The 24811-nt window shown below is 32.7% G+C and overlaps 3 protein-coding genes across 10 annotated transcripts; 1 reads left to right on the plus strand and 2 right to left on the minus strand.

Annotated features, from left to right (window-relative positions):
* Positions 1–1563: 1563 nt before the first annotated feature.
* On the minus strand, positions 1564–5630 carry LOC107914703 (pentatricopeptide repeat-containing protein At1g53600, mitochondrial-like). The gene is given in 4 exon segments (XM_016843713.2): positions 1564–2278; positions 2990–3026; positions 3105–4675; positions 4678–5630. Coding segments are annotated over 2 exon segments (2193 nt in total). The 5' UTR covers positions 5561–5630; the 3' UTR covers positions 1564–2278; positions 2990–3026; positions 3105–3365.
* A 2872-nt stretch (positions 5631–8502) lies between these two features.
* Positions 8503–12505, plus strand: LOC107914704 (uncharacterized). 3 transcript variants are annotated; one of them, XM_041102265.1, is made up of 8 exons: positions 8503–8787; positions 9758–9933; positions 10107–10169; positions 10336–10402; positions 10534–10634; positions 11111–11155; positions 11310–11780; positions 12045–12505. In XM_041102265.1, the coding sequence occupies exons 2-8, from the start codon at positions 9799–9801 to the stop codon at positions 12213–12215; spliced, it is 1053 nt and encodes a 350-aa protein (XP_040958199.1). In that variant the 5' UTR covers positions 8503–8787; positions 9758–9798; the 3' UTR covers positions 12216–12505. The 3 variants fall into 3 exon arrangements, with proteins under 3 accessions (XP_040958199.1, XP_016699203.2, XP_016699204.2); XM_016843714.2 differs by having other exon boundaries at positions 8690–9107; XM_016843715.2 differs by having other exon boundaries at positions 8694–8878.
* A 268-nt stretch (positions 12506–12773) lies between these two features.
* On the minus strand, positions 12774–14979 carry LOC107914705 (pentatricopeptide repeat-containing protein At3g22470, mitochondrial-like). 6 transcript variants are annotated; one of them, XM_041102264.1, is made up of 3 exons: positions 14760–14979; positions 14299–14359; positions 12774–14217 (listed from the first exon to the last, which is right to left on the minus strand). In XM_041102264.1, exon 3 carries the CDS (start codon positions 14159–14161, stop codon positions 13019–13021), a length of 1143 nt encoding a protein of 380 aa, XP_040958198.1. In that variant the 5' UTR covers positions 14162–14217; positions 14299–14359; positions 14760–14979; the 3' UTR covers positions 12774–13018. The 6 variants fall into 6 exon arrangements, with proteins under 6 accessions (XP_040958198.1, XP_040958196.1, XP_040958195.1 ...); XM_041102262.1 differs by having other exon boundaries at positions 14299–14403; XM_041102261.1 differs by having other exon boundaries at positions 14299–14626.
* Between the last annotated feature and the right edge of the window lie 9832 nt (positions 14980–24811).

The raw sequence follows: 24811 nt of genomic DNA on the forward strand, positions 1-24811 counted from the left end.
GGTGTATTCACTATTACAATATACAGAAATGGCGAACCTATGTTGTGGCCATAACTTTATACCTAGTAAGAAGTTTCTTAGCCATTTCTCTTCCTTGTCAATAGCCGCCAAGGTTGTAAATTCAGCCTTCGTAGTTGAATGTGAGATGCAAGTTTGTTTCTTGGAGGGTCAACTAATGGCTCCACTTCTGATCGTAAAAATCCATCCCGATGTGGACTTATTGCCACTTAGACTTGTAATCCAACTTGCATCTGAGTAACCTTCTAGTACAGTGGTATAATCACTATAGAATAATCTCAAATTTTTTGTTTTCTTAATATTGCCAAAAATCCTATAAATTCGCTTCTAATGATCGGTACTAGGGCAATTTGTAAATCTCGCCAATTTGCACATAGTAAATACGATATCGGGTCTAGTGCAATGCATTGCATACATTAGACTTCCAATTGCGTTGGTGTACTCAAGTTGCACTATAATCCTGCCATTATTCTTACATGACTTAAAGTTCGAATTGTATGAAGTGTTTGAATCCCTAATATTCAAGTATTTGAATTTTTCCAATACTTTCTTGATGTAGTGAGATTGGCTTAATGCAAAGCTCCTTTCATGTTTTTACACCTTTATACCTAGAATTGTATCTACCTCGTTAAGATCCTTCATCTTAAAATTCGAGGTTAGATGCTCTTTGGTCTTGCGAACACTTTTCATGTTCATCCTAAAAATTAACAAATCGTCTACATAGAGACAAATAATTACACCGTATCTATTGGTGAATTTAGTGTAAATACATTTACTCGCACCATTATGTAAAAAATCATGTGATAAGATAATCGAGTCAAATTTTTCATGCCACTGTTTAGGCGCTTGTTTTAAACCATATAATGACTTGATCAACTTATACACCTTATGTTCATTCCTAAGAAGCACAAAACCTTCTGGTTGCTCCATGTAGACTTCTTCTTCGAGATCACCATTCAAAAAAGTCGTCTTAACATCTATTTGACGTACATGTAATTTATGTGATAAGATAATGGAGGTCATCCTAGCCATTGGTGCGTAGGTGTCAAAATAATTTAGGTGTCACATCTCGAAAACCAAGTTGGTAGAATTCAGTGTTAGATTGTGGGCTCGAGAGATAAATTAGGTTTAATATAATAGGAATTAAGATAGAATAAAAAATTAATTAGTTAATAATAGTAATAATAATAATTAAACTAAATAATAATAGTATTAATAATCGGGGCATTAGTAAAAATTAATAGAGACTAATTTGAAAATAGTGGTTAAAGTAGAGATTAAATGTGTAAATTAAAAACTAGTGGTTAAAAAAGGAGCTATTAGAACAAGGGAGAATAGGAGAGGACTTAAAGGGTAAATAGCCTGTTTTCTAAAATATGGTTAGTTCGCTATAAAAAGCCACACCCATCGTCTGTTTATTTTTATTTTGTTTCCCTCCATCCTTTTTCATTTCAAAATTTTGTTAGATCTAAGATTGAAAGTTTTCTTTCAAAAATTTCTTCATCTTTTATATTTTCTTGGCATCCAAACACTCTATTCTTTCACTTTTGCAAGAAAATTACTATTTCTTCTTTAATTTCTTACATAAACTTAGCTCGTTTTTACTCAATTGGTACAAATTCGTGGAGATTTTTTGATCTTCGCCATTGCATCTGCTGCCTTGTATTCCTTACTAGCGCTAATGGACTCGCATTGCAATCGGTTAGCATCTGTATCACTACCGAATAGTCACATTCTACCAAAACCTTTTTTGTACCCTGTCTCCCAAGCAATGCTGAGGCTGTCATATACCGCCCATAGCTCCACTTGCATAACAGTACTGAGGCCTAGAAACCTACTAAACCCAGTAATCCAACAGTCATAACAGTTGCGAAAGATTCCCTCAGCTGAAGCAAGATTATTGCTGGTGTCCACTGCTCTGTCACAATTGTGTTTTATCCAGGCCTCCATCCAACCCCCATCGTCTTTCTATTGCCTCGAGCCTGCTGACTTTTAACAGCCACCATGATGCTCCTCAAACATGCAAGGTTTTTCCCATTTATATCAGTGGAGCAAAAATTCCCAGCTGCAAACACTAAGTAGTTTCTTTGTTTCCACAGCCACCATATTATGACTCCAAACAAGATACTCCAGTTCACCTCATTGATCGGCAAGTCCTCATTTAGAGGATTTAGAAAGGTGATGTCTCTGCGCCCATGTCCGAATATGCGCTGGACAAGGGTGTTGGATACGATTCTTCAAACAAAATAAAGATTTGGACCTGTAGCATCAAATCCAGATGTACCAAGTCATCTATAAGCGTATCGCCATATCCTACCATAATTAACTTCTAACACATGAACATCTAACTTATTAATCATTACCAGGTCATCAATGCAAAATAATTTTAAGAATAAATATGAATTCAAGCACATAAAATATGTTGCATTTGACTTGATGCTGCTCTCTCATACAAAACCCCAGATTCATATAAGAAATATGATTAATAATCATGTGTGCATGAGTGCATTTGTGTTTCTCTGCTATGTTTGACTATGTAGCTCGGACTCAAATGTCATTGAGGAAATATACGTGTTTTTGACACAGACATGTCTGAATATTCATCTAACATGGATGTATGATACGAGCACTTCGAGAAAAATGAAGAGTCAAAGTAATAGCATTTATGTGAAGAAGACACTCAGATGAGTAAGGCATACATCAAATCCAACCACATAACCACCTGCAGCAGGTAACTGGGCAGTAAAAGGGAAAAGGATCTGCCAGATTGTTTCCTCATGGTCTTCTATTTAACCAGTTTCAGAGAAGTAAAACTTTCCTCACCCAAAAAAAAAAAAGTTGAACACACTTTATGAAGCAATAATATTACTATTTAGATTCAAGAAAATATTGGTCAGATTTGCATTTTTAAGAAGAATAAAAAAATTTACTCAAGATATGATATAAGAGACACATATATCATTTCCCTTACCTGGGGATCTGTAGCCGTCATAATTCTGGTTCAAACTCTGCAAAATGGACAACAGATGAAAGATATGAGACTACACATCCAGTATACTAAAAGTAGAGCTACGAGTATCACTTACCCAATGGACTACATTCTTGACTCAGAAAAGGGAAGTGACTGCAGAGTAACATGAAAAGATGGGATGGTCAAGTTAACTCCTTTCAGCAAAGCAACATTGCTAGTGATAGAGGCATTTGTTCGCATTAGAAAAGCACAGAGAAAATATAGAGACCAATGCATGGCCCGCTTGAACAAAGTCACAAGCCTTAAATAATAGAAACTATTACAGCAGAAGAGATCCTATGGAGAGCAAAGAGGAGGACCTTAAGAAAGGAGCCATTTATCTATAACAACCTAGCTCTTCCATTTCCTTCATAATTGTCTGTAATGTAACTCTAATCTCTTCTGAATCCTCATGAGATTGATCTCCTGAGAGAAACAAATGAACTTTGTCTTTAACTACCAACCAACTACACCCAGGGCTCTTCTTTATCCTTTTTGATTTCTTGTCTATTCTTACTTTGTCTCCATCTTTCTTCTTTCCCGAGATAGTATATAAGTTGGACAAAACGACATAAGGAGTTGCACTATCAGGCTCCAATTTAATAAGCTGCTGAGCTGCAAGCTTTGCGAGATCGATACAGAGATGAGTCATGCTTGCACCCAGGAGAGCTCCCCAAACTCCACTATGGGGATCAAATGGCATTGAATAGATTAAACCAACTGCTTCATCAAACAACCCAGCTCGGCCGAGGAGATCAACCATGCATGAATAGTGGTCAGGCCCTGGTTCTATGTTATATAAAGATGTCATGGATTTGAAGTGCTCCCATCCTGCTTCTACGAGTCCAACATGGCTGCAGGCAGACAAAACAGCAAGAAAGGTTACGTGATTTGGCTCCTGCCCTTCACTCTGCATTTTCCCAAACAATTCAAGTGCTTCTTTAGCAAATCCATTTTGAGCAAAGCCAGTAATCATTGTATTGAAAGAAACAACATTCGGTTCTTTAATACTCATAAAGACTTGACAAGCATCGGCTACATTTCCACATTTTGAATACATTGAGACAAGAGAATTTTGAACTGACAAATCGAGTTCCAGACACATCTTTATTGCTTGGACATGGATTTGCTGCCCATTGCTTAGTATTGCTGAATTGGCAGAAGCACTCAACAGACTGCTCAAAGTATGAGAGTCTGGCTTTACTGATTTCTGAAGCATTTCAGTAAACCAGCGAAAAGCCTCCTCATACATTTCAATACTTACAAACCCTGAAATTACTACAGTCCATGCAACATCATCTTTCTCAGGCATCATTCTAAACAACTTGACAGCTCTATCAGTTTGTCCTGTACCAGAAAACCCCATAATCATGGTAGTCCAAGAAACTATATCCTTTCTAGGCATCCTTTCAAAAAGTTCATAAGCTTTCTCAATCTCATTCTCTTGAACATGGCCCATGATCAAAGAATTCCAAGAAACCAAATCTTTCCTCGTCATCAAATCAAATACCAAATTAGCAGAACCAGTACAACCAAATCTGCAATACATGGTAATAATAGAATTCCCTAGAAAAACACAAAATTCGAATCCCAACTTTAAAACCAATCCGTGCATTTGAATTCCTTCTCTATATCTATCAAATGTCCACAAGCTTCAAATATAACAGTCAAAGTAGTAGAATTAACCAAAACTCCTTTCTCTTTTCTCATAGCCGAAAACAAACCAAAACCATCAATTAAATATCCCATTTTTAGGTACCCATTAATCATTGTTGTCCAAGTAACTACATTTCTCTCCACCATCTTGTCAAACAACTTTCTAGCCTCCATAATTCTCCCACTTTTGCAATACCCATCAACCATTAGGCTCCAAGAAACGACATCTCTCTGAACCATTCCTTCGAAAATGCCAACTGCCATATCCAATCTCCCAGCTTTCACATACCCATTTATCAAAACATTTGAACAAACCGGTTCCCGCCATTTCCCCGGAGTATTTTCGTAAATTTCCAAGGCCTTATCAAACCTTCCTTTACTGACAAACCCCGTGATCATCGTAGCATAACTCACAGCGTCCCGTTCAGACATGTTGCAGAAAAGCTCATAAGCCTCATCAACCATACAACCATTCTTATTATAAGCCGTGATCATAGCATTATACGAAGAAGTTGTTCTTTCAGGCATTTTAGCGAACACTTCACGGGCTTTCGAAATGTTCCCATTTTCTGCGTATGCAGTCAACATGGCAGTCCAAGATACGGTGCTTTTGAAGGGCATCCGGTTGAAGATTGATTCAGCTTCTTTGATATTTCTGTTTCTTCCATGTTGAGTAATCTGGGTATTGCAATAAACGAGGAATTCGGTATTTTTGCGGAGGATTTTCGCAGAGTTATGGACGATGCTATCCTTTGTTGCGGTGCGAAGTGAAGAAATGGAAATTTTGGGGGGCAAAATGAGGTGAACATAGTAAAGGGAAGATTTTGATTTTGTTAGCATTGTTAAGAAATGGAGTCCATGGTTTTCCAAGTTCATAAAATTTTAAAGAAATCGAGTTAAACACCTATGCCGGCCGCAGCTTCCGGGACCAAACTATGCTTTACTTTCTTTTTACCTTAAAATCTACGCTTTCTTCCCAATTTACCCTCTGCTCATTTTAATATTTTTTTTTATTTTGAACATAAAAAAAGTTGCCCAATCAGAATGTGTCTCATCAATGACGTGGTACGTTGACAGTGATTGTGGGTGGTTCACCATTGATTGGTGTTGACTGATTGTTCATTGATATTGATAAAAAATATTTAAATATTTAAATATTATAAAAAAATGCTTTAAATTGTAAAAACTAGTAAAAAATCATTTATTTTTTTAATTTATTTAAAAATATAAAAATATAGATAAATTATTTAAAATATTAAGAAGCTCTAAATAAAAAGTTGTAAAGTTTTTTTAAAAATTCTTATAAAATTGAAAAAATATTTTAAAATGTGTAAAAAGTAAATTTTATTAGGTTAGTATTTGATACACTAGCAATATACGTTTTTTTATTCCACAAAAAAATTTTAAAAAATTGTCTCTATCTTTTTTTTTTAATATTTATTTTTTAAATATTCTACTATATCATTATAAGACACTTGTTAATCCCAATTAAATAAATAAAAATATTTAGTATATTGCCAACGGAATTTTCATCTTTTAGGGGTATAATAAGATATTAAAAAAATTAGTTTTCTTACCTTTTGAGATGCACGGATTGATTGTGTGTATAAATTTTTTTAAATATAATATATTTATAATATTATAAATATAATTTATGCTTTAATTATGAAGAAGAAAATTTGAAAAATGAAACTCTTGTGATATTTAGATATATAATTAATGATTTAGAATTTTAATATATATATGATATACTTTTTATCTATTAATAATTAAATATCATTAAAACATTTTGTAAGTTTTTTTATAATTTTTATAAATTATATAAAAAATTAAAGTATATTATTCTATAAAAATATTAAAATTAATAAATCATATTATTATGAAAAATACAAAATAGATACTTGAATATAATATAAAAGAATATAATTATTTTATTCCATAAATAAATACTTGAATAAGTGATATAATACTATTCAATAATTATGCACTACTCTAAGTATAGTTGTTTAAATTTCATATAAATTTTCTTATTTTTAATAATGTTTTTAAATAGTATTCAATTTTGTTTTTAAAATTTTTAATAGTATTTAAAATAGATATAAATATTTAAAAATATTAAATGACTAATTAAATAATATTTAATTTTTTAAAATTTATTTAGTAGTATTTTTTATTTTTTTTATTTTTAAATTTTGTATAATTTTTAAACTTTTTTAATAAAATTTTTAAACATTTTCATATTTTATTTTTTAGAATTATGAAACCTTATAAAATTTAATATTTCATTATATTTTTGAAACACTATTTATTTTTTATTAATTAATTAAAAAATATTTATTTTTTAAATATGATTTAATGATATATCTATAATAATAGTTTTAAATTTTAGGGAGTTTTTTAAATGATAAATTATTTTGAATTATATTAATTTAAAATTTTAATGATATATCTATCATTTTATTTTATTAAAAAAGCAAATTTAATGGATAATTAAAAATTAAAATATATATATAATGTGAAAGAATAAAAAAAGGTACAGTGTCAAAATACTAACCCTTCAAATAACTATTTTACATTATAAATTACTATATGGTAAAATTACCCTTTGACCAAAGGTGTCCATGGGCGAGCTAGATCAAGGCCCGGCTTCAAAATATTTTTCAAGCCTAGGCTCGTTTTCAAACCGACCCTAACCATCCAAAAAGTTCATTTTACTATTAAAAATTAAAAATATATTTTTTGGTTACTATTTTATATATTTTTATAATGAAATTTTAATTTAAAAACATTTATTATTATTTAAATTGAATTCGACTCGAGTTGTGCTGACCCGAAGTGTAAAAATCTTTGTCCAAGCCCGACTTTAATCTACTCGAGCCTATCAGACCGAGCGAGCTACTCAGCCCTTGAACAGGTCTACCTTTGACCCAAAAAATTAAAAGATTTTGTTTAACCCATTCAACAATGATGAAATCATCCCTTCAAAAGGAAAACAATAATGAAACCATAAAATTAATACATAATAAAATTATATTTTGATCTCTCAAAAGTTTATAATTCAATTCCAACTCATAAATTAGTTTTTGAATTTGCCCTTGAAGATTACATCAATTAAAAATTTATTATATAAAAAACTAATTAAACTATTTAAATATCTAAAATCACATCCAATGTAATTATATCTATTTATGAGTCGCTGGTCGAGTTGAAGTACAATTTTAAAAAAATTTCCAGCCCAAGCCTAACTCGCCCAAAGATTCCATATCAGTATTTAAATATATATATAATATAATTTTATATTTATATTTATATATGGGTTAGTATTTGGTACTGATAGTGTATTTTGTTTATTTTACAAGTAGCTTTAAAAAATTATCATATCTCTTTTTTTAAATAATTTATTTGTTAATAATTTATTGTAATTTATAGGACACTTTTCAACCCTTAAACATTTTTTGCAAAGTCTAAAAATGCTGCCGGTCAAAAGGAAGAAACTTATAATATTATAGCTGTTTATGATTATTTTGGCCGATTGATCTTCGAATTGCTAGTTTCAACCATTTTCGTTATTTACATTTCTTCTTAACTGCTTGGCATGTAGTAAGTATCTGGTTCACTGTTTTAGATATTAACACTAAGGCTTTCAACTTAAATAGTTTCAATCTTAATCAATCCGTAGTTAATAGTTAAGATCGTATAATTAATACCTAACCTTGGTATGGAAGTTATGCATGACAGTAATGCTCATAACTTCCCTCTAAACCTAGTTGCTATTGAAGCTCCATCTACAAATAGATAAGACTTTAGTTTTAGTGTCTATGAGTTTTTGGAAATAAAATAGCAATAACCACTTTCTTGTTCTAGTAAGAGTGTTGGTATTGCTCCTTTATTTAGATGTACTGGTGCCAAATATTTTCTTTTTATAATTAAATTTAAAATAAAAATATTTTTAAAAATTCAACCCGAGTGGGTTAAAATCGAACCGTACATAAAAAAGATTGTGTAAAATTTGTAATTCGGTTTCGGTCTCATCAAGAGAAGAAAAATCAGATTTTTCCTCTACCCACCCCAAGTACGAGAGGTGTAAAGGGTAGTACTTACGGGTACGGGATATACAAAAACAAATTCGATCAGAAATTGGATTATTAAGCATAATTTTCATTACCGTCAAAGGCTTAAAGTTAAAATCTCTAAGTAGGTATCTGAAAATGGAAGCTTCTGTCTTCCTACCTCTCATCTCAGCGTAAACGGGTCGTCGCTTTGTTTTGTTTTTTTGACTTTCCAATGTGAAGAGCAGTCTCTTTTCTCTGAAATTACAAAGCTTTGATCTTTACTTGTATTATAAAAGAAAATAAATTCCTTTCTTTCTCAAGCAATTGAATTTTGGGTTAAAGACTGCTTGCTTATTATTTCTCATTTCTGGGTAAGTTTGCGTCTTTCTGATTTTTGGTTTTTTGGCTTCTGGGTTTGTTTTAATTTTCTTAAATTTTCATGTGTTTTGGCAAGTTTTGTTAGTCTGGTTTTGGTCTTTTTAGGTTGAATTTCGTTGGAATGCTACGACGTTCCATTTTCAATATGTTCCTTTAGTTTGATCTTCGAGTTTGACTCTGTTGATGGAAATTAAGAATTGGATTCATCTCAGTTCTCTTTAATTATTCATAATATTAGCCTTTTCCGAATTATGTGTGAACTTTCCTTATGGTCGGCTTTGTTTTCTACCTGAAGAATTGCCTCTACTATTAATGTTGCGTGTTATTCATAACAAGAACCAAAATATTGAGATTTTGTTTTCACTTAAAGAACAAATTTTATGTAGTCAGTGTTTAAAGTTTCTGCTTTTTTTAGTGCAAATTTTGGTTGAAATTGTTTTCTTGTCTAGCTATAACATTTTGATGTTCCCATGTAAGTGAATTGCCTTACGGAAATTTGTTTAGGGTTAATCATACGTGTCTTTCTACCCTTGTGAGTTTGATATTGTGATTCTGATCTATTTTCAAAAATGTTCTTATTTCTGGAAGTGATTATTTCTTTAGGAGTGGTCTGCATATTAATGGAAAATGTTGATATTTTCAGGTTTTTCTTTCTTAATAACGGTTTCCTATTGTTAGACCACAATGCGTGCACCGTCACTGCTTGCACAATGTTTGCCAGGCTTGGTACTCTATGATCGAGGAAGCCAAAGCATGTCCCCTGTATCTGATAGAGATGTCCATTTCCCTTCACTGGCTGTGGAGATTCTCCCATCAAAGGTGTATTTCATCTCCCTATTAAGGACTAGTGAAATACTTGTGAAATTTAAATTTGTTATTCAAGATGTAAACTGTTGTTGGTTGAGCACCATACTAATGAGATGGTTTATCATGCAAGTGATTGCGAGCAGTTGAATTTGCGTTCACAATTAAGACATTTTGTTATTGTGCAGACAGCCCATCCTTGTAAATATGCTGGGGACAATGTAGATTTGCAAGGGCTCGATGTATTCAAGGTATGTTGACTTCCTTTTGCATCGCTTTTTCGGGGACATATATGCTGGGGATATACATATATATATGTTGTGTTTACAACGTATAGTCATCCCTTCGGCAGCAGCCCGTTTTGAAAAATCAAGGTTGTGATATGCACGCTGATGATGCCTTTTCAAACTTTCACAGGGAAGAGTTAGTGTTGCTGACATTATTGGTTTCACCTCTACTGAAATGTTATCTTCAAAACCTGATGGTAAGGAATGATTGGTATTTTTTATTTAATAATTTATGTTTTTTATTGCGAAGTATCAATCTTAGTTCAAGTGTTGACTTGTCAAAATAATAAGTTGCAACTGACAGCTATGAAATAATTTTATTTTGCAGGGTTTCTGAAATCTTGGAACAGTTCTTTCGATCTTGTTAACGTCCTTAAGCACGAGATCCGTGATGGGCAGTTGAGCTTTAGAGGGAAAAGGGTGCTTGAGGTAATTTCATTGTAGAAAAATCTAAAAACATTAGCCATCACCTCATGTAGCATTTTTTATCATCTCTTTTAATTGATTAACTATTAAACATGATATATTATCCTTCTCTTTGTTGAAAAAGTGTTTGGGGTCCATTTGATGATATTATTGAATAGGGGAAATTAAAATGGTTCACCAATTGGTAAATGTACTCATAGGGTAGAATGAATCTTGGCTCTTATATTCAGCTTGACTAATCAAACTAAATTCACACTTGAATCGATGTCTTTGTTCTTCGCCTTTTTTATTGGCGACACCAAACTTGAGTGACCAATTTTAGAATAGGTCGATATTATATAAGCTTTCTTGCTCTTGTGCCTTCTCAACAATTCTCATTTCATGCATGGAATAAATCTTAAGAGTTAATGAACTAATTTGTCTGTTTTATAGTTCTTTGTAGAATGTACACTAATAATTCTATTCAATAATTCTTGCAGTTGGGTTGTGGCTATGGTGTTCCGGGGATATTTGCTTGTCTGAAGGTATACTTCATTTATAGATATTTGATTGTTCCTCTTATATGTGTTTTACACACACATTTAGCAATTGGCTTGTATCATATGCTAGAAAATAGTCGAAGAAGAATTTTACTTTTATGAAAGATTTACACTCCATTTTATGCAATTGTTGGTATAGGGTGCTTGTACAGTGCACTTTCAAGACCTCAGTGCAGAAACTATTCGATGCACTACCATTCCAAATGTACTTGCAAACCTGGAGCAAGCTCGGGAAAGGCAAAGTCGACAGCCTGAGGGTCCTTTGACTCCTTCCAGACAAACTCTTGCCCCAACTGTGCACTTCTATGCTGGGGACTGGGAAGAACTCCCCACTGTATTATCTGTTGTTCGGAATGACGTGTCCGAGGTGACTACAGGGATGAGGTTGAGCTTCTCCGAGGAGGATTTCATGGATGGGTGCAGTAGCCAAGATGGTAGCAGCATAACACAAGAAATTTCCTCAAGGAGGTCAAGAAAGCTTTCAGGAAGCCGGGCATGGGAAAGAGCTAGTGAGACAGATCAGGGCGAAAGTGGCTATGACATTATTTTGATGACCGAAATTCCATACTCGGTTTCCTCTTTGAAGAAGTTATATGCACTAATTAAGAAGGTTAGTTTCTTACCTTTGCTTTCCATATGCAGACATACATTCATCATACATAACCTGAATGATTGGTTACATATACCTGCCTACTTATATATATATATACCACCTTAGTCTTGATGCTACTTTTTCTATTAATTTCCCCCCTTGATTTCATTTTCTTTTTTATCTGGATGCACTATGAAATGCAGATTGGATTTTCTATTCTGTTTTTCTCTGTAATTCACAACTTATTATTGTTATTTTTGGTCATCATGATGAACAAACCAGTGCGTCAGGCCTCCATACGGGGTTGTATACTTGTCGACGAAGAAAAACTATGTCGGCTTTAGCAATGCAGCCCGGCATCTCAGAAGTCTGGTTGATGAAGAAGGCATTTTTGGAGCTCATTTAATTAAAGAGGTGACTGATGTAGATATTTGGAAGTTCTTTCTCAAGTGAAGCAATGTTCACAAGTATGGAAAATGGCTGCTAAACTGATTACACACACACACACATATAGTGTTCTATTTTTCTGTATCTTTTGGTGTTAGTCATATATATTTATATATCAGAACATTGTTTCAATTCTTTTGGTAGCAATACTGAAATTGGGATATCAAACAAGAATTTAGTGAAGCTTAATTTTGCTACCATGTGTCTTGTATTCTTTTACCAGATTTTGTTATACGTATAGTTCCATTTTAATGTACATCAAAACAGTTGAATTCAAAGTCTAAAATTCCATGCTCTTTGTTATGTTTCTCTTCAAACAAGCTAGTAGGATATCCCTCTTTTTTCTTACTCAAACGATAATTTTGGAAATAACATGAAATTATGAATTAAACATGAATAAGATCTCGAAACATAAAACTTCAAACATTCATCAACCACGTTTTTCATTGTGTTATTCTAATGCTGCACTAATTTTGAATTGTGAGAATATGAGTGAAAAGGTCAGCATAAAGAACATGTTTGTATTTTCTTTGTCAAAGTTAGGTAGGATGAAAAATAAGTAAAGAAAAAGGAAAGAAAGCACACCAATCAATTTCCATTATTCAAAAATAATTGTCAAAGTTATGTAATAGTTTCAGAGGAAAACCCCAATACATTATACAATGTAAAGAAAAAAGAGTAAGGAATGGCATTGGCAAAGAGTCTTAAAACTCACTCATTGCAGTTTCTAGAAACTCTTATCACAGCAGTATGAACAAAATAATTCACATTCACAAGTGACAATCTTTACACTACCTGTTAGACATTTTTCAAATCAAGATTGATTTATTAGACTGTAAGATGAGATCCACAAATAAGGTAGCAGTGCATAAATCTGCAGAAAAGCCCATACTGACCATTTCCACAAGAAGTTGTGTTGCCTCTGAGGTATAGCTGTTTCGAAAAAACCCCTGTATCATTACATTATAACAGCAGCTATCAGGCAAACAATCATTATTCCCCATGCTCCTAAACCACTGGTATGCTTCATCTGGCAATCCCTTTTTACAGAATCCATTAATCATTATACCATATGTGTAAACATCAGGTTTTAAACCATTGACTGAGAGTTGAAGAAATAATTCCTTTGCAACTTCAATACGCCCAGCTGTGCAAAAGCCATCAATTAGGATAGTGTAAGAGACAATATCGAGTTCCAACCTACTCTTCAGCATTGCTCGAAAAAGTTTCAATGCAGATGAAAGTCTCCCTAATTCACACATTCCTTGCATAAGAATGCTGTATGTGACAATATCAGGGGTTGGTCCTTTCTGTGATATTTCGTGAAAGAGTTCCATTGCTTCATCTACCCTTTTAGCTTTGCAATATCCGTTGATCATGATGTTGTAACTACGTATAGCAGGTGCACAACCCTTCTTACTCATCAACTGAAATACTCTTCTAGCTTCATCCATTTTGTTTTGCAAGCAATGACCATTTATTAATGCATTATATGTGACAACATCAGGCTCAATGCCTTTCTTTCTCATTGTATCAACAATATCTTCAGCTTTAGAAACCATTCCCTCTTTGCAATGTGCATCAACCAATATACTGTATGTGACAACATTAGGTTCAATGCCTTGCTTTCGCATTGCATCAACAGTATCTACAGCTTCTGAAATCACCCTCTTCTTGCAATGTGCATCTATCAATATATTATACGTGACAATATCAAGAGAAATATTGTTACCCGCCATTTCATTCAAAAGCCTGGTTGCCTCCTTCTGCTGGCCCAAGTTACACACACCATGAATTAAACAATTGTAAATAACAATATTTGGTCTAATGCCCTTAACTTTCATTTTGGAGAAAAGATCAAGAGCCTCACTTAGTAACCCCTTCTTACAAAAACAGTCAATGACAGTGCTATATGCTACAATATTGGGTTTGAAACCTCTTTCTTCCATCATTCTTAGAAACCTAAGAGCTCGATCAGTATTCCCGGTCTTGCACAAACCATTAAGAACTGTAGTGTAAACAATTAAATTAGGTCGATACCCTTTTTCCATCATTTCATCAAACAAACTCAAAGCCTCAGATATCTTACTTCGCTTACAAAGTCCATTAATCAAAGTGGACAAAGTTACAACATCAGGTTGAACACCTACCTTCATCATTTTCCCCAAAACAGAAGACCCAAAATCAATATAACCTAATTGACAAAAGCAATTAATCAAGATGTTGAAAGAATAAATGTCATAGGAAACTCCTAATAATTCCATCTGGCTATACATAGAAACAGCAATGGCATAATGTTTCATTCTAACAATGGCTCCTAATAATTTGTTGAATTCCACAACTGAAGGCTTTCGGTGCTTCGCAACCATCTTATTAAACAAAGTCAAAGCATCATCCACGTTATAGAAGCAGTCATACTTTTTTGGTTTCCCCTTGCAGAGATGTGGGGAGAAATGGTGTTAAAATAACAAGAAAATGAAGAGTGGAAATTAGAAAAGTTCCTTCCACCATTAACAATATGACGAAGAAGCAATGAAGAATGAAGCTTACCCATATCTTGAAATTAAGCGAAAGGAAAAGAAAGAGGTGAGCTTCAAATGAAACCACAAATGGCGGCGGCAGTCACCGATATTCCGTTTAAAGGCTATCCCTAATTGGCAGATTGGTGAGTCATGGTTTGAAGGTGTTTGAAGGTAATCCCTTCATTTCCTTCTTTGTTTGCTCTGCTAAATTTGATATTCCAGGTGCAGACCGCCTCTTTAGGTAAATTTCTTTTCTTTTGGAATTTTTTAGGTAAATTTCAAACTCCGGTCACCTTTTTATTGGTATAATACTAAACTAAGTCCCCAATGGTAATTCATTTTGTTAATTTTATTTAATTTTTTTAAATCAATAAATTTAACTTTCAATATTTTCGTTTAATCTTAATTTAATTTTTTTTTCTAAATTTTCATATATATCTGTATGATTCATAAGTTATTAAAATTTATAAAAAAATCAAAATTTTACTTAAAATTTGTTAAAGTTTAACATATTATTTAAGAAAACATATAATGTTTAAAAAATGATTCATGATTGAATTTAAATAAAAAAAACCTTTTTATTATTAAATTGTAATTTAATTGATCAAGATCAAGGAGAAGCTTTTTTATCTAAGCAGTGTTAATTATTTTGGGTTCGAATATAGCAAATGTGCCATGTTGGGGTTTGAACTTTTTATTTATTTATATTAATATCCGAACTTGACAATTATCTTCACATTGAAACTTAAATTTTTCTTAATTCAAGTTAATCTTTAATATTTCCTTGAAAATGGTTGGATCAAATCGACGATTGATAAAAAAATTTAAGTACTAAGATTTTAATGTTAGATTTAATAAGTATTGAATTTAAATTATAAAAAATTAATTGCTCGATTATCGAAAATTAAAGGCTAAATATAGATATATTGTCTAATAAATGTAAATGTTAAAATTTATCATTAATTTTAATTTGAATATAAAATACACTTGGTAAAAATTAAAGAGTTAAATATAAAAATATCATAAAATAAATATTTTTTTTATATAGGCCTATAATTATTCATAATTTTTTTATAACTCACTGTATTCAGTACGCTCAAACCTATATCTTCATGTATTAGTAACAATATCGATACAAACCAAACTAAAATTTAATAAACCAAAAGGAATAAATTTAAATTGTTGTGTTTGATGCCATTTAAATGATAATGCATAATGTGAAAGGAAAAAAATGAAATAAAGCACGAATTGGCTCAATGTATGATAAGTCACCCTTATCTATTTATTCTTTCAATGGATTTTCATTGAAAAAAAGTCTATCAAATGTACTTTATATAACTTATCCAACATGTCTAAAAAATTAAACTACTAAAAATATTAACTTTCAACAAATTGAAATTTTTAATGGATTATCAAATAAGGCTTAACTTTTCAATGGTTTTTCGTTGAGGACTGTTCTTAATGTTTTTCATAATTTTTCATAATTTTTGAAAATTTATTGAATTTTTTAAAAATTAAAATTATTTTAAAAAAACTATTAAGACTTTTCTATTAAAAATTTGAATATTTATAATTTTTTTAGATTTTTTACGTAATTTTTAATTTTGGAAAGTTTTTTAGATAACTTTTGGAATTCATAATATTTATTTTATATTTTTTTCAATTTTTAAATTTTTTAAATTAATTTTTATATAATATATAAGACAAAATAATGTAACTTCTATCATGAAAATATAAGGGTCAATATGCTCCAAATAAAATAATAGGAGCCAAATTGAATAAAGATGTAAAGATTGAGGACTAAATTTATTAATATACCTTATAAAAAATAAAATAAAAACATTTAGTGACAATTGTAATGGGAACTATTTTGTTGCTTCATCTAAGGAGTGAAAAATAGTGTATCTATTATTTTAGTAAACAAACAAAAATAAAATCTAAAATATATACATCTACCTATACCAAATATTTAATCACGAGCTAATCAATTGGATAAACTAGTCGTTCTATTTGATAAGGATTAAGAACTTTCTTTAAACCATTTCTTTTTGTTGAATTATATATATATATATATGAATCCGATTAATTTAGTTTTGAAGAAGAATTATTGTAGTAACAAGTGATTGAAAAAAGCGACAGACCAAAAGATTAAGTTGAAAGGTTAGAATTATGATTGTTTAGAAAGTTTTTATTTAAATACCACACTGCTCTAATTTTGTTGGATGTGGGTAAGGTAGATTTTGGCAGAAGACCACACATAAAATCTAAGGGTAGATTCCCGGTGGCACCTTTAGCACCAAACGAGCTTAAGCTGGAAATCAAATTGCTTCATCATTTTGCAGTAAGGGTTAATCTTTTTTGCAGTTAAGTGTTGAGGGATTGTCCCGCAATATCGTCATCAGTGGTGAAGAGTGAAACATGGTGTTGTCTCTACTGTTTTACAGCTGATGATATCGATGACTACCCAAAGTAGCTTCAACTTTAACTATCCACGTTGTTTTACATGCTATTTGTAAATAAAGGCAGCGCTTATGCTATTTAAACTCAGAAATGACTGTTGGATATGGATATATATCTAATACATGTATATTTAATCTATCGAGTATGACTCCTATATCAGTTAAATTTGAGAAATAATCTTTCAGTTAAACTCTGCTTATTTGTTTTAATCAAACTCTGATAGTCTAGATTATTTTATTATTATTTGACCTATAAATTTAGCCTATAAATAGGCTCTTTTACAACATTAGAAAATACACCCATTAGAGATTAGAACTCATAACACATTTAGAGAATTTTGTGTTTACGTTTGAGGGTTTTTTGTTTTCGGGTTTTTGGGGTTTAGTTTTTATCTTCATCTTTTGTACTCTTCGTTTTTTTGCCATTATAGTAAAATTATCTTTGCCCGTGGTTTTTTATCCTTTTTGGAGGGATTTTTCCACCTTAAATTTGTGTGTTCAATTTCTTAATTTATTTCACTATTTTTTTTACTTGTTGCTTAATCGGGTCGATCCCAACAAATGGTATTAGAGCTAGTTCAATTTTCATAGGTCATCCCATTCAGAGATAGCAGCAACAAGGTTTGAAATTGAGAAGTTCGATGGTGAGACAAATTTCAATCTGTGGCAAGTTCGAATGTTGCCAATTCTAGTTCAAACCAGCTTGAAAAAGATTGTTATCGGGAAAAAGCCTGAGAAACTAAATCAAACAGAATGGGAAAAGCTTGATGAAAAGACCTTGTCTGCAATCCAGTTGCGCCTCGCAAATACGATATTGCAGGAGGTATTGATAGAGAAAACCTCATCTGCATTGTGGAAAAGGTTAGAAACTTTTTATGCGACTAAGTCTCTAGCTAACCGTTTTGTGTTGAAACAACGTCTATTTACGTTTCGCATGAATGAATGTGAGCTTCTTAGAGATCACATCAGTCAATTCATTACTCATTTAAATGATTTAAAGAACGTTGAGGTTCATATTGACGATGAAGATCAGGATATGCTATTATTGTGCTCTTTACCCTCTTCATACAAATCTTTCAAGGAGACCCTGATTTATGGCAGAAATAAACTCTCGTTCGAATATGTGAAGGGTCATTTGTTGAGTAGAGACAAACTCGACAATGAGTTTGGTTTGGATAGCAAGACAGATAAGTAAGCTTCCATTTTGGTAGCATCAAAGAAATGAGACAAAATGTGTCGCTATTGTAAAAAGTTAGGTCATGTCAAAGCGGATTGTTATGAACTGCGAAATAAAAGAGCTACTGAGAGTAACGAGGAAGATGTAGCTTGTACTAATTTGGCCGATGAAAGTAGTGATGATTTCTTGTTAGGGTCAACGAGCGATAACTCCAAGCTCATGTCCGAGTGGATCCTAGATTCGAGATGTTCTTTCCACATGTGTCCCAATAGAGAATGGTTTTCCACATACAGTTCGGTTGAAGGTGGAGCTGTGCACATGTGAAATGATTCATCTAGTAAGGTAATCGATATTGGTATTGTTAAAATTAGGATACACAATGGGATGATTAGGACACTCTCAAATGTCAGGTATGTACCTAATTTACGAAAGAATCTCATCTCCTTGAGTATTTTAGACTTGAAAGGATGCAATATCAACATCGAGTCGAGCGACATTAAAATATCCCGTGGAGCTCTCGTTTTGTTAAAAGGTAAAATAACCGACAATCTTTATATTCTGAAAGGTTCTACAGTAACCGATAAAATCGAACGTCCGTCGTCTGTTACGGAGTCGAAGTCATTTCCTTTGGAGCGGAGGCAACTTGGTCATAGGAGGGAAAAATATATGACCATTTTGTTGAAAAGAGGTTTTCTTTTGGATGCAGGTTTTGAAAAGTTAGGGCATTGTGTTCGTGAAAATCATACCCGAGTTAATTTTAATTTGGCAGTGTACAAGTCGAAGGCTAGAAGTCTTCCAGTTTCTAAGCACAAATTTGACTCAATTAATTCCCTGCATAGTTCAAGATATGCTCGTGGCGAGCTTTGGTAAAGATGGCGTTTTGGAAATATGAGTCAATGTAGAGATTTGTTGAGTATGACTCATGTTTCAATCAAATTTGAGAAATAATCTTTCAGTTAAACTCTGTTTATTTGTTTTAATCAAACTCTGATTAGTCTAGATTATTTTATTATTATTTGACCTATGAATTTAGCCTATAAATAGACTCTTTTACAACCTTAGAAAATACACCCATTAGAGATTAGAACTCATAACACATTTAGAGAATTTTGTGTTTATGTTTTAAGGGTTCTTTGTTTTCGGGTTTTTGGGGTTTAGTTTTTATCTTCATCTTTTGTACTCTTCATTCTTTTGCCATTATAGTAAAATTATCTTTGCTCGTTGTTTTTTATCCTCTTTGGAGGGGGTTTTCCACGGTAAATTTGTGTGCTTAATTTCTCAATTTATCCGCTATTTTTTTTACTTGTTGCTTAATCAGGTTGATCCCAATACAATCTTTGATGTATTTGGAAGGCATTGGATGGTTGTATCCCCACACTCACTCAAAATATCTATGTCATCCTAGTGAGAGCAACAAAGGCTTGGGCAATGCTGAAAGCACTGTGTCATATGTGCATGGTTATATCAGTTATTATACTTAGCATTCTCAGGTTTTGTTTCATTTCAGGAGTTTTCTGGTGAAGAATGCAGATAGAGTTGAAGTCATGTCATTTTATTAGTGCAATACAAATGTATCCATTGTTTCTGTGTTTGATTGCTCTTAATTCAGTGGCAAGGTTTATTTTTCATTTTCTAGCAAGTTTTATTCTCATTTATTGTTTCCAAGGTTATGATTTCTCATTAACACAATTTATAATCTCTTGTGTTATTGGTGCCATCATGAGTTTGTTTAAGATAGCTAGTTAACCAAATGAATTTGTTTACATTTTTATCTACTACAGGACATGAGATATCAATGTTGGGTTGATTTTTGCATTCAAAATATTTGAAAAATTAGTAGTTTGGGGGCATTGCTCCTTTAGTTTCATTTTAATGTTTTGTAAATTGTTAAAACTTTTGAGAGAAAATTACTTCCTTCTTCTATATTAACAAGCCAAAAAGAGCTATATATATACATGATAAGCATGGAAAATAAATCACCTAATAAATTCCTAACTTCTTTCCTAAATATATTATTTACATATTTAACAGATATTTGTATATCTAAATATCTTCATCGATTTCTTTCCTAATACGCCCAAGTTGGTGCGTGAAGATTACAAACCCCCAACTTGCGTAGAAGATACTCAAACTATTATGTCCCCAACGCCTTAGTGAAGGTATTGGCTAGTTGCTCAAAGCTGTGAACATAAGTGGTTTGAACATGTCCATGTTGAATCTCATCACGAATAAAATGACAATAAATTTCAATGCGCTTGTTTGCTCATGAAACACAGGATTTGCACTAATATGTAAGGATACTTGAATATCACAATACAAAAATATAGGATTAGAGTGAACAACACCAAGAGACAATAAGAGACCTTTTAACCATTTCAATTCACACATAGTTGTAGCCATGGAATGATACTCTACTTTAGCAAAAGATCTTGACACTGTATGTTACTTTTTAGTCTTCCAGGAAATAGGAAAGATGCCTAGCATAACAAAGTACCCAGTGAGAGATCATTGTGTTAAAGGAAAACTTCTCCAATCAGAGTCACAGTAACCATATAGTCGTCGATCACAATCAGCTCGTAGAAGTATTCCTTGTCTAGGACTTCCTTTCAAATAATGAACCACGCGCAATGTTGTTTTCCAATGAGCTTCCTTTGGTTGATGCATAAATTGTGCCAAGATATGAACACTATAGGATAGCTCAGATCAAGTGAGAGTCACATAAATCAATCTTCCCACCAATCTCCAATACTTCTCTGAATCTGCCAAAACAACACTCTCTGTCGAGGCTAAATAATGATTTTGTTCGATGGGAAAACTAGATGGTTTAGCACCCAATAATCCAGCTTCACTAATAATATCCAAAGCATATTGGCATTGGCAAAGAAAAATCCCTTCGTGATTCTGTGCCACCTCTACACCCAAAAAAAATTCAATGTCCCTAAATCTTTCATGTGGAAACAGTGGCATAAATAATTTTTAAACTTCTAAATGGAAATACTAATATTTCCCGCAATAACAAGATCATCAACATACACCAGTATACTCAATTGTATCTTATCCCGATTCAAAGTAAACAATGAATTGTCAGATTGAGATTGAAGAAACCCATATCGTTTTAATAAAGTTGTCAACTTTGCAAACCAACACCGAGGGACTTGCTGTAAACCATAAAGTGATTTACATGATCTACAGACTTTGCTAGCCCGTTGAGTGACAAAACCAGGAGGCATCTTCATGTACACCTTTTCTTCTAAATCTCCATGCAAGAATGCATTATTAACATCCATTTGATGAAGTTCCCATTTCCTTGTTGCTGCCACTGAAAGAAAAGTACGAACGGTCACCATTTTTGCTATAGGAGCAAAGGTTTCATTGTAATCAATTCCTTCAATCTGATTATTGCCAAGAATCACCAATCGAGCTTTATAATGTTCAGCCTACCCATTTGATTTATATTTGATTTTGTAAACCCATTTACTCCCTATAGCTCAGTTTCCTAATGGTAAATCTTCCAAATTCTATGTCCCATTAGCCTCAAGAGCCTCAATTTCTTTCATCATAGCTTTTTTCCATCAAATATCCTTTATGGCCTAAACATACGAGGTAGGCTTCCTTTCGGTTGTCATAGCTGCTAAGAAAGAACAATGTTTTGAAGAAAATTGGTCACAATTTACATAATGTGTTATAGGATAGGAGATACTTTAGGACATGATTGGTTTGGATGAACATGCAGAGAGGCTTATTTGTTGTATAGCATATGTCACAAAATCTCGTAGTCGAGTAGAAACTTCTTTTGTTCTACGACCACGCCCAAGTTGTTCTTGAATAAATTCACATGAGAATTCAGTTACACCTGCTATCGTCGTTATCATATTGAGTCACAGTTGAATTCTCAAGTACTTCACTTTTTTCATCCTCATTCAAGTCACTATCAATATGATTGGTGATACCGAAAAGAGCACTCTATACTAGATTTGGTCATGCACCCTCCTTACTAACATCAACAAATGGAAATTCATATTCGGAGAACACAACATCTTTTGATACAAAATACTTTCTTGTATCAAGATCATAAACTCTTCACCCTTTTTTTTCTAAAGGGATATCTTACAAATACACAATGTTGACTTCTACTAGCAAATTTGTCTTTTTTCTTATTCAAGTTTCGAGCATAACAAAGACATCCAAAAGTTTGAATATGATTATAACTACAAGGTTTACCAAACAAGATCTCATAAGGAGTCTTTCCTCCTAATAGTTTAGAAGGTGTCTGATTGATCAAATATCCAATCATTAAAACGCATTCTCCCCAAAACTTGATAGGAAGATTGCTCTAAAATTTTAAAGCTCTAGCCACATTTAATACATGACGATGCCTCCTTTCAACACGATCATTCTATTGAGGTGTTCCTAAACATAAAGTTTCATATAAAATCCCATTTTTAGAAAAATAACCTTTCAAGCATGCAAATTCAGTCCCATTATTACTTCTAACTACTTTTACGTCTTTATGAAATTATCTTTTAGTCATAGAAAAAAATTACGCGTGACAAAACCTTTCTGTTTTTTAAGTCAACAAATATATCCATACACCTCTAGAAAAGTCATCAACAATGGTAAAAAAATATGAGGCACTACAAGAAGCATTAACATGATAAGGTCCTCACAAATCACAATGAATTCATTCAAAAATTTCATTCACTTTAGTGTCACTAGAAACAAAAACTTCCCTTATGTGCTTAGCTTTCAAATAAATGTCACATGGTTTATTCTTCACCAAACTATTACTAAGTTTAATCTGAGGAAGAGATTGAACTATTTTTGCAGGCGGATGCTCCATCCTCCTATGCCAAAATTCAAAGGAATCTACATGACTAGCCTTACATGCTTGGACTGATGTTGCCGACTTCAAATAGTAAAACCCCTTACGTTGTTCACCCGTTTCAATCACCATCCTCGAGGTGCGGTCTTGTATAACACAAATTTTATTAGTAAATTGGACATCATAATTAGATTCATCAACAAAATGTGGCACATATATCAAATTACAATTCAAATTTGGAACATAAAAAACATTGTCCAGCTTGATATGTTTTCACAAACAAATTGATCCCTCCTTCAATGCCATTACCTCCTCACCATTAAGCAAACTAATTGGACATGCCTCAATTTATTTCAAATTTTTTAAACATTCAAAAGTACTTGTCATATGTTAGGAAATACCCGAATCAATGATCCAACTCAGATTACTCTTACCATTCAACTTTTTGCTAGTACCGGATTTGCACGTGTTCAACAAATTGAGAAAGAGTGTCCATTGTTCAGTTGTCAAGGCCCTAGAAGCTGTACGTTCTCTTATTACTGCCACTGATGATGATGGTTGCCCAATTATATGAGTTGTATTCACCTTTAGCGCATTACTACGCCCTTGCCCTGTACTTTGTCCCTCTTGTCCACGCCTAGTCTCTTTGGATCGGTCACCCCACCATTCTGGATATCCAATGAGTTGGAAACAAGTTTCAAAATCATGTCCCTTTCTTTTGTAATATGAGCAAACAATTGATTTGTCTCTTGTTTCTATTTTATACTTTAGGCATCATGTCTTGGCCTACACTGCAAAACTCACAACTTCTCCATATTCCTCCTTCTTTTGTGAAATTTTTTTAATACGTTCTTCTTGGAACACCAACTAGTATTCCTTGTTTAAGTTTGGCTAATGATCTATGCTCAAAATATTGGAACGAACAACTCTATATAATGTATCTTCCAACCCTATCCAATATTGATGAAGCCTCTCTTATTCTCGTTTTTTGTCAAGTTCAGCTGCAATATTACAATTGCATTTTCCACAATAGCAGATGGGAATCTAATCATAATTCATGAGTTTTTCCCTTAGTTGTTTTAATTTCCCATAAAAAGTCACAATTGAAAAATCTCTTTGTTTGTCTTTGGCAAGTTATGCCTTGATCTGCTGAACACGAGGTCCATTAGAAATAGAGAATTATTCTTTGATATCCTCCTATAAATCATTTGCAATCTCCATACAAGTTATAGTGGATCGCAAGGTTGGCTCGGTTGTGTTGAGCATCCATGAAACCAATATAAAATTTACAGTCCACCAATCCTCCAATTCAGAGGAATCATCATCAGGTTGTTCAATCGTTCCGTCAATAAATCTGAATTTCTTCTTGGCCCTCAACGCAATTTGCATCACTCGAGCCCATTCATCATAGTTGTCTCCTTTCAATTACACCCGAGCAATTATATTATCAGGATTATTTCTCGAAGTTAATACGTAGGTGGAAGCTGGTTTCTTTCCCTTGCTATTCATGACTATTTTGTTTTTCTCTGGCTCCTGATACCATGTAAAAACTCTTGAGAGAAAATGACTTCCTTCTACTATATTAACAGGCCAAAAAGAGCCATATATATACATGATAAGCA

Source organism: Gossypium hirsutum, chromosome D10 (assembly GCF_007990345.1).
Source record: "Gossypium hirsutum isolate 1008001.06 chromosome D10, Gossypium_hirsutum_v2.1, whole genome shotgun sequence".
NCBI lineage: Eukaryota > Viridiplantae > Streptophyta > Magnoliopsida > Malvales > Malvaceae > Gossypium > Gossypium hirsutum.

What these genes read in the sequence shown, in the direction of transcription:
- LOC107914705 (XM_041102260.1), bottom strand. Translation starts at nt 14,578, where the DNA reads ATGGTTGCGAAGCACCGAAAGCCTTCAGTTGTGGAATTCAACAAATTA.
- LOC107914704 (XM_041102265.1), top strand. Translation starts at nt 9,799, where the DNA reads ATGCGTGCACCGTCACTGCTTGCACAATGTTTGCCAGGCTTGGTACTC. An exon ending in GTTATCTTCAAAACCTGATG is followed by an intron (nt 10,403 to 10,533) that starts GTAAGGAATGAT and finishes TTTATTTTGCAG; the next exon opens with GGTTTCTGAAATCTTGGAAC. An exon ending in TATATGCACTAATTAAGAAG is followed by an intron (nt 11,781 to 12,044) that starts GTTAGTTTCTTA and finishes TGAACAAACCAG; the next exon opens with TGCGTCAGGCCTCCATACGG.